Source organism: Pygoscelis adeliae, unplaced genomic scaffold (assembly GCF_000699105.1).
Source record: "Pygoscelis adeliae isolate BGI_AS28 unplaced genomic scaffold, ASM69910v1 Scaffold160, whole genome shotgun sequence".
Taxonomy (NCBI): Eukaryota; Metazoa; Chordata; class Aves; order Sphenisciformes; family Spheniscidae; genus Pygoscelis; species Pygoscelis adeliae.
This window is the reverse complement of record NW_008824035.1, coordinates 5,256,115-5,272,504: the sequence shown is the minus strand read 5'-3', so window position 1 is coordinate 5,272,504 and position 16,390 is coordinate 5,256,115. Positions and strand designations below refer to the sequence as shown.

At 42.5% G+C, this 16,390-nt stretch overlaps 1 protein-coding gene across 1 annotated transcript; it reads left to right on the top strand.

Moving 5' to 3' along the window:
* The first annotated feature begins 2,090 nt into the window (after positions 1-2,090).
* Positions 2,091-13,062, top strand: CD28 (CD28 molecule). The gene is made up of 4 exons (XM_009332137.1): positions 2,091-2,203; positions 9,116-9,469; positions 9,728-9,846; positions 12,807-13,062. The coding sequence occupies exons 1-4, from the start codon at positions 2,149-2,151 to the stop codon at positions 12,945-12,947; spliced, it is 669 nt and encodes a 222-aa protein (XP_009330412.1). The 5' UTR covers positions 2,091-2,148; the 3' UTR covers positions 12,948-13,062.
* The last annotated feature ends 3,328 nt before the right edge of the window (positions 13,063-16,390 follow it).

The following is a 16,390-nucleotide window of genomic DNA, read 5'->3' as shown; positions in this document are numbered from 1 at the left end:
TGCCCTTCCTTACTCCAGGGATCAAAGAGGAAACCATTAGGGAAAACTAAAATCATGACTGAAGGACCAGAGGCTCTGAAGAGGGCGATACTGGTACCAATGTTCATCAGCACAGAGAGAAATGGTACATCACAGCTTGGTCTCTAGGGCCACAGTGGATAATTTCTCAGTGGCCCCTCTTCCCTCTCCTCTATTCCACTAGTCCAATCCCTAGTTTGCAATCAGTGCCCTGGTCTGTCCTCACCATGGGAGAGGCACATAAGGAGCAATAAGGGATGGAAGGGAATAAACGGCCACACCGAAGACAGTGTGCACTGTTCCCTCTTGGTTTTTGTTAGTGGTATTCCTAGAGCAGAATCTCTTCCTACACAACTGTTTCCATAATCAGATTTCAATGTGAGTGGTGCCCCTTTGCCAGCATATGCCAGTGAAATGAATGGCAGTATCTCTCTCTCCGCAATATACTCTGCTAATTCTGTGATGAGGGGAGAATGTACTCTCTGTGCATTTCCAGTCTGTATCCCAAATACAGAAAGGATCTGACAGCCAGGATGCAGAATTATGCGGCAGGCTTGATAAATGTTGTATAGGTTCAGTTACCTGAGCAAGAAGTTATGACAACAGTGGTTTTCATCTCTGAGACAGGACAGTTCAGCAAAAAGATTGAATTTTGTAACTTTGTTGAGGGATTCTCACTTCAAGTTAAGCTGAGACTATTTCATTGATAACTGCAGGTACACTCACATGACTCAAAAAGGTTTCAGGATATTTATCTAGAAACCACAAAAGTGGGCTAAGAAAGAGAGAATCTGACTTTTTTCCTTTTTTATTTTCTAAGTACAAAGGAATTCCAAAACTTTCAGTATTTCATGCAATTTACACTGATTACAGAACAAAAGAATATTGTTAAAATTCCTAGACTGCAAATGGATATACCAGCTAAAGCTGCTCTTAGATTGCATACATAATTTCTGACAAAACTTGGCCTAAAGACCTCAGATACTAAGGGAAAAGGAAGAAAGTTCATGGCTCTTCATCCCTTTCTACAACAGCCCAATGTTCTTGAAAGTCTTCCTGCTAAACACCTCCCCTTTTCTCTCAAATAAATCACAGATAATGACAGCTATTGATACAGTTAAATATTTCTACTTTGCTGGACAAAAGTAAATAGTTAATAACCAGAGTTCCTCACAGTTAAAATGCCATTAACTGGCTCTCACAATCCTGCTGTTTCAAGGGGAGAGGTGACATTGAGCTTGCAGGGCAAAGAAGAGCGAGCAATTACCAGGTAAGTTGAAGAGAAAAAACTTTAAATAAGATGACCTCTGGTGAAAGCACTGACTGAGAAGTGTGCTTGCTGCATGCTGCCTTTATTTAGATGTCAACTGGATTACAATTGCGTTCATTTATAATGGGATTTTTTTCAAAAAGGGAAGGTATACCAGATCATGATTTCTTGCACTGTTTGGTCTGCATTTAGGCAGCAAGCAGATGCAGAAAAACAAAAATGAAAAAACCTAGATCATCTACTGCCAAAATATGTCAGCGTTCCCAGGGGCTGGGAAGGCAGGCAGAAGCAAGCCAGCAGGCCAAGAGAGGAAAGTTTCTGCTCCTAGGAGTGAGGAGAGATGGAGCTTCCTGAGCACACAACTTCCTGAGGGGCCAGGTTTGGCCACCAGGAACTTGGAAACTGCTGTTTGCTTCTACTGTGATGATGGGAACTGCGTACGTCTGTATGTACTCTTGGTAAAGAAACAGCGCTGCACCTCTAGGGAAATCCATTTCTCCCTGATAGGAGCAACCCTGCAGAGCCCCAAACACCAGCACGCATCTTGCAATACAGGGATGAGAGTCCCTATTTTGAAAGGCGGGCTGCCACTACCTTTTAGGCGTTACTGAGCTTTGCAGAGGCAACTTCCTAAGGCTAAAGTCATCAAACAATTTAACTTCCTGTTCAAGCATTGCCATTACAGTGGTTTCACTTGGCTGTGTATCATGTGCTGAGGAGGGAGGAGGAGAGAAGTTGTGTGAGCAACCGAGGGTGCAGCCTGGCCCCACAGGCAAGGAAGGCTGGTGTCACGGGACCCTGGGAGTCGTGGCAGTGCCTGGAGGGGGTGGGGACAAGGCGCCGGGCCCACCATTAGCACCATGCTCCTGGGGATCCTCGTGGTGCTCTGCTTCATCCCCACTGCTGATGTAACAGGTAACAAAACCACCCCACATTTCAATCCTTTCCACTATTTTTCCTCACTTTGATCAACTGGGGGAGAAGGTCTAGTATAGCTTTGAATTAATTTTGAACAAATTATTCTGTGTTTGGATGAAAGGGGAGAGACAGAGCATGCTGCTAAGACTGCACCTGGATCAACTTCATATAACTAAGAGGCTGATTTTTTTTCCTGCCACAAGTATCCCTCCAAGATAAGACCCAAGAGCTTTCTTTCAATTTGACTTCTCTTTAGATACATTTGGAAACTGCATGCATAGATAGAGGGGGGCTTCGGCCACCTTCCCCCTGGGCTTTACAAATTTTGCTCACAAGTGCCTTCTCTTGGGGGGCTGAGCAGACCTGGTACTAGTGCCTCTCTTGGGGCAGCCTCTCCACCACCCAAATCTCCTGTGCGAAGCTCCAGGTCCCAGCATGGCCCGGCTTGGTGTGATGGGCTGCAGAGCTGAGCCCACCCACATCCTCACAGAACTAGCAAATAAAAGGACCAAAAGCAGACTTGCTTACTGAGCTCAAAGATGGGAGGATGGGAATTGCCGTTTCTGATTTTTGCATTGTTCAGTAGTTTATTGATACTTACTAGATATCTAGCTTCTTTCTGAAAAGATCTTCAACAACCAAAAATGTCTATTTGTGATTTTGAAATCCTGAGTCTTAGTGAATCTTTCCGAATCTTCAGTTGTTGTGGCTGAGGGTATTTTGTCTTGGTGTTGTCTTGCTGATGCAGTGTTTGTACGTTCAGAGTTAATACATCTTTCCAAGGGGTACATCAAAATGCAAAGCAAGACAAGTGATGATGGCCTTTGCTAGGATAATCTTGAGGCAGACAATTTTTCAAACTGCTGGCCTGTGAACTGTTGTTATTGGGTCTTCTCCAAATATCAGTGTTTTGTATTTTACAGGGAAGTTACAGATAGGAACAAAAATCTGTTTTCCAGTACAAAACTTTTCACATACAGAACGTCTTTAAAGAGCTGCTTTTTCTAATATGAGAGATACAATTCAATCTATTTTTTCCTTATTTCTGCCTTATTTTTCTAGAATTCCTTTCCTCAGTGAAGGCATTGTAATTTTCATGACACCATGATCTACATTTCTTTAAGAGATCATAGGCTTTTTCTTCCTTGTCCTTTTCCCATGTTTATAATTCTGTGTTTGCAATATCATAATTATTTCCACAGTGGGCCCCTGGGTTGTCAGAGAAGACACTGATTCCAGGAGGGGATAAGTATCAGCAGTGGGTTAACAGTTTTAAAAACATTTCCATGAGGTGTGAACAACTTTTAAGGAACCTCTTTGAATTGCAACAAAATAAAATACAGTGCGTGGTTATCAGACTTGCTTTGCATGAAGAACTTGAGTTTCTCCAATAGCTTCACTGAGACTGTTCAACTACTTAAAGAGAAGCACATGAGGTTATTTGCTTCTCAGGGCTCTCATCTTTTTCCCTTATCTTTTCTCCGCCTCTTCTCTTCATTTTGATTGAGACGATTGATCCTTAGTACATGGAAAACATTAAGACAGGTCAAAACCCTGCAGGACTTCCTCAAGCCACAAAGTGTATTATAGGCCTCATGTATTTCGTTTTGGGGAAGAAAACAGAATTTGTGCCATTCTGCTGTTGTTAGACTGTACCAGTGAGTGCTGCAGGTTGAGTTTGAATCATGGAAAGGGACTTAAAAGATCAGTTTGTTCATTTCCCTTTTGTAGAAACACTAACGTTTACGAAGTTTGTCCTCCCCCCTTTTGTTGGCTAAATAATTTCCTTGCTATGGTCTGTCAGAGAGGCAGCTAGATCAAGTTGCCTGTCCTGTGTATTTTGTGAAATAAGTAATAAAAGTGAGTTCCCAGTGCAGTGTACCACAAACGACCTCATCTTTTTACTACTTGCATAACCTTCTGGCTTATGGTCTCTGGGTGTTAAAATCAACCTCTAACCCACTAAGGTTACCAGAATGCAGAAGATGTATGAGGCAAGGTTAGCCGAGATTAGGATGACATCAACAAATTCTTGTTTAAAAAAAAATAAAAAATCACAGACTGACAAGAAAAACCCCTGTGCTCACACGGGGTTTGATGAAAGCAAGAGTGTCACCTGGGCTTTATGTAGTACTATGCTCCTTGCAGTACTCGCACCAAAGTAGGGAAGACTAGCAGAAAGCAAGTCTATGACGGCTAGAAGGGGCAGATCCCTCCAGCTGCACATTATACACACAGCTGGGTGACCTAAAACCAAAGTAGAAGAGAAAGACCCTCGTACCTGGGAAAGAAGAGTAAAGATAATTGAACAACAGACCAGCAGCAGCAAAAATGGAATAGCTTTGTTTATAACATAGCTGTGTGTCTTTCTGTTTGTGGGTTAAGTAAACTCCTTTCAAGTTTTCCTCTATCCTCCCTAGGACTTAAGTGGGCCATTTCTTTACTGTGCTTATAGAAAAACCTAACTTATCCCAGATTCCTTGCTCTGGCAAATAGCTCTGTGAAGTCAACTGGCATGGAAAAGAAAGAAAGGAGAGTACAAAATATTTTTAGCAGAATATTTTTTCCAATAGCTGATGATGATTCATGGAAAGTTCTGGAAAAAAAACCCCTCAAAATAACTATTTTCCGTACTTTGTCGTCTCTATTTCACTTTCTTGGCAAATAAGAAAGAAAGAAAAAAAACAACTTCAATGAAGTTTTGCTTGCATCAGGGGTCCATGATTAGAGTCAGTATTTTACCTATATTACATATGGATGGCATTTTTTTTTTAATGATGCAAGAAAACCTCACATGTGATTATAACAAATGTCTAGCATAACAAATAAGGTATAAAAAAGCTTAACAAACATTTAGAGATCTTACACACCATTGCATATAAATCCTAAAATCCTGAGAAAGCTTGCAGCCTGTACACACTGACTTAAATGATTTTACATTTTTAGAATTCACAGCTTTTTGAAACTGTAGACGATGATTTTTCATAACTGCCATTTTCTTGGCTGGGTAAGGCCAAGATATAGATATTTATTACTATGCAGCATGACTGAACACAGTTCTGGAAATGGCAATCATAACCCTATTTAGGGGAAAGCATACACTAATGGAAACACATACTAAATGTTTCAGAGTTTCACCATTTTAACAAACCCAAAGTGACACTTATGAGAAAAACTGTCTCTCTGAAGGCAAAAGCAGCCTCAGTCCATGTTTGCTCAGAATGGTCCAGATCCTACTAAGAATATAATCAAATCCTATTCAGATCACAAGTGAAGTAAAGGGTGTTTGGCCTTACTCTGTTTTCCCCGTGAAACTAATACACATTTTGGCATGATTAACTTTCTTCAGTTCAAAAAAAATCCAAGCCTGGAGGAGGATGATGACAGCAAGTGCCTGTCTAACACACCTGTGGGGTAAGCCTGCCTTGCCCGTGCTGGTATTGCAGCCCAACCAATTCACGTAGTGCTAATTAGTTCCTATAAGTGAAAAACAAAAGATCTCCTTCAATGAATTTAGATTTGAACTAGTAGAGCCACTTTGTGAAAACAGATTTGCGTGCTTAGCTTAAATCATGTAGGAGCAGTCTTCATTTAATGATCCACAAATAAACTTTTTCCCACTGCTCAGCCACCTTGCATCCCAACATCAGCAGCATGTGGTGGGGTTATCAACATCCAGCCTGCACGCCAAGGCAAACAGACCAGACCATAAATCCAAGAGGTGGAAATAAGTTGAAGGAACTTATTTTTTTAGGTGGGTGCATCAAGAGAGACTGTTTGCCAATTAGCACAATATCATGTCAGGGACATAAATAGTCCAAAGCTGTAGTTAAATAGTGGAGCTCAAGGCATGAAGCTATGTACTAAACATCAGGAATTCAGATCGGCTGACAACAGCAAAAGGTGGGGGTAAGTCATTGGGGTCTGCAGATGAGTCTAAATAACATTTGAAGGTGGTCCTTCAGAGATGAGATTTTCAGTGTTCTTTGTCTTTCCTCTGCCCATAGTGAAAATCTCATCAGGCTGAGCAATAACCATCCATTAGTTTTCTGAAAGTACTTGCAGTGAAAAACAGGCAAACATTTTTCTGAAGTGTAACGCTTCTGCAAGTGTCTGTTCGGGGATGCTTATTTTGGTTGTAAACTCTGAGACAGAAAAGGTCTCTTCTGAAGGTGTATTCTGTCCCTGTGACAATCAGGGTTGTAGTGGTCGGCACTACTGCCGTACAAATCAGAAGAATAACTCTGTCTCAAGTGAGATGTGTAGAATTCTGCTGTGCTAAAGGTAGAACAACTCTACAGCAGACTTGCACATTGCCACTTAGGCCAAAGATCAATTTGCTGGCCAACAAAAATATGATCAAATACCTTGTCTAAAGGGGTGGAATCCAAACCTCACCCCTTACTAGAATGTCTTATAAGCCTATGCAAGAGCTTGTGTCAGAAAATGCTGATTCAATGAAACTGAAATGTTTTGCTGAAATGTCTTCATTTCGATGAAAATTCGCCACAGGCAGCACCTCCAGCAGAAACCTGCCTTGTCTGTTATTAATCTGCCGCTCAGTTCCAGGATTCCAAGATCTGTGTCTCTTTCTGCTGGAAAGCCTGGAAATGCTCATCCTTCATCAAAACAAAAAGTTTCACAGTGTTTGGGTTCCCTGCAAACATGGGATTTCAGAGCTGCGACAAGCTCTGCTTCACCCTTTGAACAAAGAGTCACAGGGAGGATGGACTACAATCTTTCTTTGCTAAAGACAAGGCAGTAGAGCCCTGGGCAGTGTGCCCAGGTGGCCAATAAGGCCAATGGCATCCTGGCCTGTATCAGAAATAGTGTGGCCAGCAGGAGTAGGGAAGTGATCGTGCCCCTGTACTCGGCACTGGTGAGGCTGCACCTCGAATACTGTGTTCAGTTTTGGGCCCCTCACTACAAGAAGGACATCGAGGTGCTGGAGCGTGTCCAGAGAAGGGCAATGAAGCTGGTGAAGGGTCTGGAGAAAAAGTCTTATGAGAAGTGGCTGAGGGAACCGGGGTTGTTTAGCCTGGAGAAAAGGAGGCTGAGGGGAGACCTCATCGCTCTCCACAACTACCTGAAAGGAGGTTGTAGCGAGGTGGGTGTCGGTCTCTTCTCCCAAGTAACAAGCAATAGGACAAGAGGAAATGGCCTCAAGTTGCACCAAGGGAGGTTTAGGTTGGATATTAGGAGAAATTTCTTTACTGAAAGATTGGTTGAACATTGGAACAGGCTGCCCAGGGAGGTAGTTGAGTCACCATCCCTGGAAGTATTTAAAAGACGTGTAGATGAGGCACTTAGGGACATGGTTTAGTGGGCATGGTGGTGTTGGGTTGATGGTTGGACTTGATGATCTTAGAGGTCTTTTCCAACCTTAATGGTTCTATGATTCCCTGCCTCATGTCTTCCTGCTCTCATGAGAAGAAAGGGCTGGTAAACAAGACTTTCAGTGAGAAAATGAACAGCTTCAGCAGTTTCATGGGTTGGGCTGGTAACTGGAGAACCTGCTAGCCATGGGTTGTTTTTACTGCCCACACCCTACCACTAGTCCTGGCCATCTCATGCATCTCTTTGTGTTTACTTTACCCCCCAGATCATGTTCATCCCAAAGGAGCAGCCTACTCAAGAGGTTGGGGTACTTCATCTTCTTGTGCAGGTGTGAACACACCAGATGTAGCCATTTGGTCCTAAATACTGTTAAACACTGTGAAATACTTGTTTTCTGGGCATTCTGGATCTGGCCTTCTTCCCACTCCATTTCCCTTACTAGACTTTTTTAAATCTTGTCACATGGATTAAGTAGAAAGAATATAGGTTTTGCAGCAGATTTTGAGGACAAGAGATACGATCGTCATTCTCACAACCACAGCAATTCTCAGGGATTTATAAAAGGCTACTCATATGAGTTGAGCTTGCATGAAGACTTATGCAGTCATATACACACACAAAAGGGCTGTCCTTAATTCCGGCAAGTTCCTAGCTTAAAAGCCAAACCTCCCTTCCTCTTATGGGTCATCATTCGAAAAGTAGGGCCTCATTTGTACAGGATGATTTTTCTTGGAAGAAGTTGTCTTTCTGCATAGTCCTTGCAGTGTTTCATTGTTTGGCAGATGGTAGCACAGAGGTCTAAATGTCAGAAAACATTTCCTGTTTATGTATCAGTCCGGTCAATTCAAATTGAATTATACCCTCATGTGACCTTTTTTTGTAGGCCATTCAAGTGCTAAGTGCCAATGCAATGTCAAATTAGTCAGCTCCTGAATCCTTTGAGAGATTAAGAATCTACTACAGCTGCTAGCTAGAGAAATGACTTATTTTACATTAAAATGATAGCAGTTCATGCTTTTAGTGCGCATTGTCCAAGGTCCAAACCCTTGAAATGGTTCAGCAAATTCCATCTGCAAACTCTTCAAGTCTGTCCTTGGATTAAAAAGCAAATGTATAAATAATACTCTCTTATCTGACTGCTAAACTAAGCATTTAATTCACAGTATTTTCACTCCATAATGTTCCCTGGGAAACTGCTTGCTAAGGAAAGGATAGACTAAGGTGGCCTTATATATACACACATAGAGTAGCTTTCTGAGCCCTGATGTTAAATCTTAATCACTTGGGCCACTTTCTGTACTAGTGTTCTGACTCTGAAGAAAAACACTTTTGACCTCACAGTCTCCCTTAGTGACTATGTAATTATTTATATAGAGGGGGATTGCTGCAACTTGAGCTCCTGTGAGAAACTGCTTCTGCAGCTTGGTGGTTACATACTCCCTAGTAGGGAGTGTCAGCAGGGGAGAGGAGATATGGAGAAGGGTTGCATGGGAGGATGTGTGGTTCTGAAGTCTCATACTGTATTTTATAAACAAGTGTTTTTCTCACTTTCTCCCCTCCCCCCCCCTCCAGAAAACAAGATTTTAGTGGCTCAGCGTCCTTTGCTCATTGTAGCTAACAAAACTGCAACTCTAGTCTGCAACTACACATACAATGGAACAGGGAAGGAATTTCGAGCTTCGCTGCACAAAGGAACAGACAGTGCAGTTGAAGTTTGCTTTATTTCATGGAACATGACCAAAATTAGCAGTAATTCAAACAAAGAATTCAACTGCCAGGGGATTCATGATAAAGACAAAGTCATCTTCAATCTTTGGAATATGAGTGCCAGCCAAACTGACATCTACTTCTGCAAAATTGAGGCCATGTATCCACCCCCATATGTCTACAATGAGAAGAGCAACGGGACTGTCATTCACGTGAAAGGTAAGATGGGAAGTCTCTGTAGGCCAGTATCCTCCCTATACACACTCCCTACATGATGGCTTCAGGCAATTTGACTCCTAAAAAAAAAAAAAAAGTTGGGTTGCCTGGTAAAACTACATGCCTGCTCCTGATGTCCTGAAGAAGACATCTCAAAATGCTGATTAATACAAATGGTGCACTGGAACAAGGAGTAAATAAACAGAGATTGAGGGTTTTACTTTCATGTACTTAAAGTTTTCTTTGTTCTTTTCCTTAAAGAGACACCCATCCAAACACAAGAGCCTCAGTCTGCAATTCCTTTGTGGATTATGGTCACAGTGACTGGAGTTCTTGCTTTCTACAGTATGCTGATAACTGCAGTTTTTATTAACTACTGGGTAAGAAACTACTATTTTCCTTTGCTCTATATGCTTTTTGTCCCTAGTTCATTACTCAGGCTATACTTGCCGTGTTTACCACAAACTCACTGATAGCCCTCACTTCAGGATCACAGTGCTTCTTGACCCCAGCTATATATGCACACCCATGCTATGCCCCAAAAGAGCTGAAACACTAGATGCTCTCCAGGTGGGCAGTCAGGCCTCTCCTCTGGTAGAGTGCTAAAGCAAATAGTAATGCCATAGTGTTGGCAGCGCCCTGCACACCCGCAATACTGGGACACTGCCTCTAGCTCTGCCAATTGTCCCTGTCAGGGAAATCTAGCACTACACGCATTCCTGGCAAAACCCTTTGAGACTATACTGACAGAAGGAGCTCACCTACAGTAAAACAATCTTTATGGAACCCTCAATTGGCCAACAGCATCTGCACTGATGTCTTGTGCCTATGCAGCAATTCCCTTGAGCACCCGCTATTTCTGGCAGCTTGACTGCAAGGGAATAGGAGCAGCGGGATCTCAGTAGTCCCTTGTCTGCCTCTGTACATTAACCCTAAGAAAGCTGATACAGTCTTATGGCTCATTTTTTTTGCTTTCTAATCTCTCTCTGGAGAGTTGGCTGGCCCAGGTCACATCCAGTTCTGCCTGCTGGAGTAAAGAGAGAGTGAGGTGTGATGCAAAGGCAGCAGCAAGACATCTTCCTAGGCAAGTCTTAGGATCGTTATCTCCCAGAGCTGATTTACACTACTTACTCCCTGTGGGAAAGACTTGAACAATGACCGTAGAGAGCTCAGTTCCTTGCACTCTGCCTTTCCCCTGTACCTTTGTCATTAAATAGCAATTTTCAACACGTTACGAGGTAGCCTGTAAAAAGAGCCCAGAGTCCCTGACAGGTTAAGTGTTGTATGTATACAGAAAGCCACTCTCACTGCTAGCTGAAGCTTGAGGTCTGTGAAGTGTTTCACAAAAATACACTTGCTCAATATATAGCTATTTCTAATGGAAAACAATCAAATGGGGCATTGCCATAGGAAAATGCAAAGGCAGGTTAAGTGGTCCTTCTTTGTGCCTTATTGTAGAGGCTGACTCCTAGGAGAGCTGAGAGGATTACAGCAAACAGCTGCTTGTGTTACAGTGCTGTGCTACAGTGGCTGTGCCCTGATGAGATACTGTAGCTTCAAATCCATCATTTACAATCTGAACCATTTTCTCTCTGCTATACTTGTTTGGTACCTAATGGCTATGCACTTTGCTACTAATATGTCTGCCCCCAGAAAGAGTGACAAGGCTGCACTGCAATGTATGCTGTTTGCTGCATCAGTTTTTACCTGCTGTTATCGCTGCTGGTGGTATTCTGATAATACGTACTCTGACTGTGGATGTGTTTAGAGTGTTGCTGAATGTAAATACAATTTGCAATGTCTTCTAGGCAACTGTAAAAAAAGGTCCTAAAATATGATACTTGACAGCCATGGCAAGCCTGTTTCACTTGAGTTCCTGAAAGCAGCTAAAGATTTGTCTATTTTCGTACAGTTCTGCCTTCCCTGGAAGAAAACTGCTTTTCTCTCTAAAAGTAGCAGTCTTTGATCCTGTAACAGTCCAGCACTCACCGATGCTAGCAAAATGTCTTTCTCCCATGCAAAGTTACCTCTTAGGTGAATTAAAAGTCCTATATTATGGAGATGAACACATACAGGGAAAGCTTTTGTATCTAATGATTTACAGGCATCGACTGGATTGCATGGCTTAAGCAGTATGTAACTTACATTCAACACCTTGCATATATATAACATTAATATAAAAAAGCTTAAAATGTTTCATAGTAACTGGCCTACTCTGCATGTACAGCATAATTCAGCCATCAGATTTTCTAATGCAAACTTCCTCCAATTCCACAGCATCACAAATATATTGCAGCATATGCAAATATTTATGTATATAGGAAGGAAACATCAGTAAAAAGGAGATTGTAAAAGAAGGCATGATCAGTATTAACAAAAAAGCATGGAAGCACTTTACCTAGCCCCTAATCAATAAAGCCTGAAGCTATGCAAAAACACCAACCCTGCGCACAGCCTGCAGCAGTCAGAGGTTCAAATGGTGCTGTGGCCACAAACTTCCGCTGTGATTATAGGCAAATTATTTCACCTGTCTTCTGCTACTCTTATTTCTGAAAGAGATGGTGCCTCCCTTTTCTCACAGGGGCATTATAAGGCAGGAATTCAACAGTGCAAATGAGATTTTTGAGGCCCAGATAATGAGACAGATAAAAGATTAACATCAGCTCTAATTCTTTTGCCCCTTGAAGGAAAGCTCAGAACAAGATATACATTGTGTGTTACTGCTGTAAATGGTGGGCAAACCATGATACACATAGCCTGGGCTGATTTTTCCTGCTCTTACTCTGTTTGAGTTAAGCTAATTTCTTTTTTCCTGCTAATAAATGAGGACAGCCTTCACTGCTCAGACTGTATTGCTTCTGCTGAGTCATCCCACAGCTGAGAATTGATGGTGAGAGGCATCAGTTTGTACCCTTGGTTTGCAGCATTCCTTTAACTGGAGAACTAACACTGTAAATCTCTCAGCAGATAAGCTGGAGACTTACATTCGGGTTGGGCAAATGCCATAGATTATTTTATGAGAACATGTGTTCCAGTTCTTCTGTAACTGTATTTAAACCTGAGGCTGCCTTATAAATATGCCTGTTTCCCTGAAACAGGACATATGGTCAGAACTGTCAGCAGTTAATATGGGAGTTGGGTGAGACAATTTGCTAATTCAAAGAAGGAAAAATTAATCAAATCCATTATTAACTTGTCTCCGGTCTTATTAACGGTCAAAATCCCTCTGCTCAAAGGATCCCTGTTCCCTTTCTTCTTCTCCCTTTTCGAATGTTCACCCCAGGTGGGACAGACTAATTGCAGAAATGTTTTCAAACGTCTCTTCCCCCTTCTCCCACAGCAAAAATCCAAAAAGAATATGTACCATCAGAGTGACTACATGAACATGACTCCCCGGCATCCACCGTACCAGAAGAACAAAGGTTACCCATCCTACGCGCCAACACGAGACTACACTGCATATCGGTCCTGGCAGCCGTGATACCCACCAGCTGACCCACCGGCAGCCTCGTGTGCTTCTAGGCAGCCACTTGCTCTTGGACATGGAAGGACAGCCTCTCATTTTCTCATCGTGTCTGTCATTATTAGTCATGGATACCTACACCATAGCAAGTATTGGCTAAACTTTGATATAATATACTAAAAGAAAAAAAAACCAAACAAACAAACATAAAAGGGGGGGGGAAGTAAAATAGGATTGTTCTCCCTGACAGCTGAAAATGAGATACAACTTGTGTTGAGGGTTGTCAGTGGGTAAGAGAGAAAGATGGCATCAGACCTCGGAGCTGGTCTCCTCCTAACACTTGCGGTTTTGCTCAGCTGTTGGGAGAACCAGAACTTCTGACCAATCCCAATAACTGCTGCCTTAGATAAAACCCTTAATTTCCTTTCCTGTATGTCTAATCCTCAGAAACCCTTGTTGCTGTCAAATATGGCAAATTGTGGAAAAAAAAAAAAAATCTTTTCTTCCCTACAAGACCAGGGCACAGTTTGAAGTTCAAAACACATGCTTGAAAGAAAGAGGGAAAAGTCAGCCAGAAGGCGTCCAAGCTATTAGGCTACGGCACAAATGGGCCGGCAGGACAAATCAAGCTGACAGAAAACTACTAAACCTTCAACATGTGAGTCCTTAGGTTGGGCACTTTGTAAATATTCATAAGGCCATTTGAAGTCATGACCAAGCAACTCCACAGAGTGAGAAAGTAATCAACCTGAAGACAAAATCAAGACAAGCAGAAGAGGAGGAAATATCTGTTGTCGTCATGAAGAGCCCCATTTCTGTTTTGTTTGCCTCCTACAGCGAGGGAACACAAAGTCATATGGGAAATATTAGAAGATACAGAGGTCAGATTTTGAGGAGAGCTTTACTTTCATTTTTGAATTTTTGTTTCTATCCAAAAGGCATTCTGCTGAGTCCTCCTGAAAATTCATGCACATCTGGCACCTAGGTTGTACAAGAGCTCTTTCGAAAATCTAGGTCCAGATACGAGCAACTAAAGATCACTTGATTTTTTTTTTCCCGTAAGCACCCACTTTTTAGGGTGTGAGAGGATCCTTCATTCCCACCATTGTGAATTGGACCTGCAAGTGCTCAGCTACCTGCAGGGACTGCTCTGGGCACTTCGATGAACTTTGTGTTGACTGGAGGTTACCTTTCTATCTAAAGATGTTCATCAGGAATGTTCCATGCTGGAGTAGGACAAAGTCTTCAGCAAAACCTGCTTCATTCATTCAATTAAGCATGTTTACATTAACAAGACATCCTAAACTGTAATTGGGGTTGTCTTGGCATAAAATCCCTTTTCATACTGAGGAGACAAGGTGCATTTTATAACGACTAATGAATAAACAATTAAATGAAAAATAAATCCATATTCCCGCCTTGAAATAAAATTGGGATTGTACAACATTTACTTTCCTCCAAATTGGGATAAGAAGATTCTTTCTCTCTTTGAGGGGACATGACAAAAGTAGAGATGTGGAAGTGTAGCAACAACTTTGGTAGTTCCAAATTGGAAGTTTTACTTGAGTTTGCTGACTGCGCCCCAAACCATTCGTTCTGAGTCATATCGCCACGAACCATGTTCCTGGAGGGTGCTGTGCCACCTCTGAGCAGCGGTGAGGTGCCTGCTGTCCCCCCAGCCAGGCACAGCTCTGCCAGGGCAGGGTGCAAAGCCCACAATGGCAATGGCGAGCGAAGCCCAAGCGCCCACTGCCATGAGGCAGTGCTGTGCATTTGGCATGGGATGGCTGTCTTGGACCCAGCAGGCGCTGAGAGCGTTGCTCTGGATCAGTTCAGCAAACCCAAAAGCTTATGATTGGGTTGAAGAACTTCAAAACAAAGTATTTTTATTTATTTCTTCTCCTTTCCCCTCACCACATGCACAAACCCCCCAAGGCTGACATTTTTCCACATACATTTTTTACTCTGTTTTCCTGAAAAGCCCCTTATTCCGCCTTTGTACAACAGCCAAGGCAGCAAGGAGCATGTGCAGGGGCGGAGGGGAGGGAGCCAGGCAGGACCCATGGCAGTCCCTGCATGGTCCCAGCTTGGCCCTCCTTGCTGGCACTGACTGGGGGGATGCTAATGCCTTGCCACCTCCCTCCTCACTTAGAGGAGAGAAGTGGATGATCCTGTGCCAGGGGCAACCAGCCACTCCTGGCAGAGAGCGGCAGGCTGGGCACAGCCCTCCATCAGGGTACAGCACTGTCTCGCCATGCTCCATGCCATCTACCAGTGTTGTCATTCTATAACACAACATTAACAAGCGCTCTGATTACAATGTGCTGTGAAAAATCACATCTTCTAGTGCAAATGTAAGGTGAGATGGCAAATGTGTATCAAAAGCATAAAACAGGGTATATGTTCTTTGTTTAAACTGCATATATATATTTAGATATAGATGTATCTATTTCATTATATCTATATTCCTTAGAGTTTTATTATACTTTTTGCAATCTCCTTTTAAAATTATTAAATAGGTACAGTAAATTAAATCCTGAATAAATGCATTGGGCCTGAGGCAAGTAGAGGAAATTATTACTTTCTAAAGCAAATGTTGGTATAATTTTCTTTCCTTCCCCTAACACTTTTGTAATTTCCATATTTAAAACGTACTGATAGCTCCCAGGACATGATACTGGAAAGTAAGTCCTGGAACATCTGGAACAAGTATTAATTCATTTGACTGACCAAAAAGAAAGGGAGATACAGAGAAACATCCTAAACATATAATGAAAAAAATGAGGAGAGCCAGGACAGGAGAGGCCCCAGCACTGTGTTAAAATGGACATCGCCATTATATTAAAGCACTGTAGGGACACAAATTACAGACTGTTGGAAATGAGAGACCAGTAAATACCTTTTATCCACCACTGTAAGGGACTAAAAGAAAGTGTTTGCAGAGAGGTAAGCCAGTTAAGCCTGGAGTCTGGCTCTGCATATGTGGATTAGCATATACGACAAACAGAGCAATCCTAATTTATTCCATCTGGTCTTAGGCAATGCATAACATGCCAGGACAGCCCTGGCCCTCCCTGGCCCGGCCTTAGGGGTCTATATGCTGTTTACAGGATGATGTAAAGAGAAACCTCCCTCTGTTGCTGCTCCGAACTTGGAAACTGGCCCTCATGGAGGGCAGAAAGAGATCAATAGGGTTTTCTGCCTTGCACACAGGTCTTAATTTAAAAGCAAATATAATCTTGCTGAACAGTGATTTAATTTTTCATCCTCCTTTCCCCCACTTTTGGATCTCAGTGTCAAATGAACATCTGATCTGCAGTCATCATATCTGAACGGCAATCAACATATGTTGCAAGGGGTCAACCAAGGGTTGTGCAGCTCCAGCCCCCTGCATGCTGATTCCTGCTCTGCACATCTCCAGCACAGCACGAAACAACAGCCTGGCTCCTCTGTCCTTCCAG

Bases quoted from the DNA above. Each gene is read 5' to 3' on its own strand.
- CD28 (XM_009332137.1), top strand. From the start codon at position 2,149: ATGCTCCTGGGGATCCTCGTGGTGCTCTGCTTCATCCCCACTGCTGAT. The intron at 9,470-9,727 runs GTAAGATGGGAA...TTTTCCTTAAAG, and splicing joins GACTGTCATTCACGTGAAAG to AGACACCCATCCAAACACAA. The intron at 9,847-12,806 runs GTAAGAAACTAC...CTTCTCCCACAG, and splicing joins CAGTTTTTATTAACTACTGG to CAAAAATCCAAAAAGAATAT.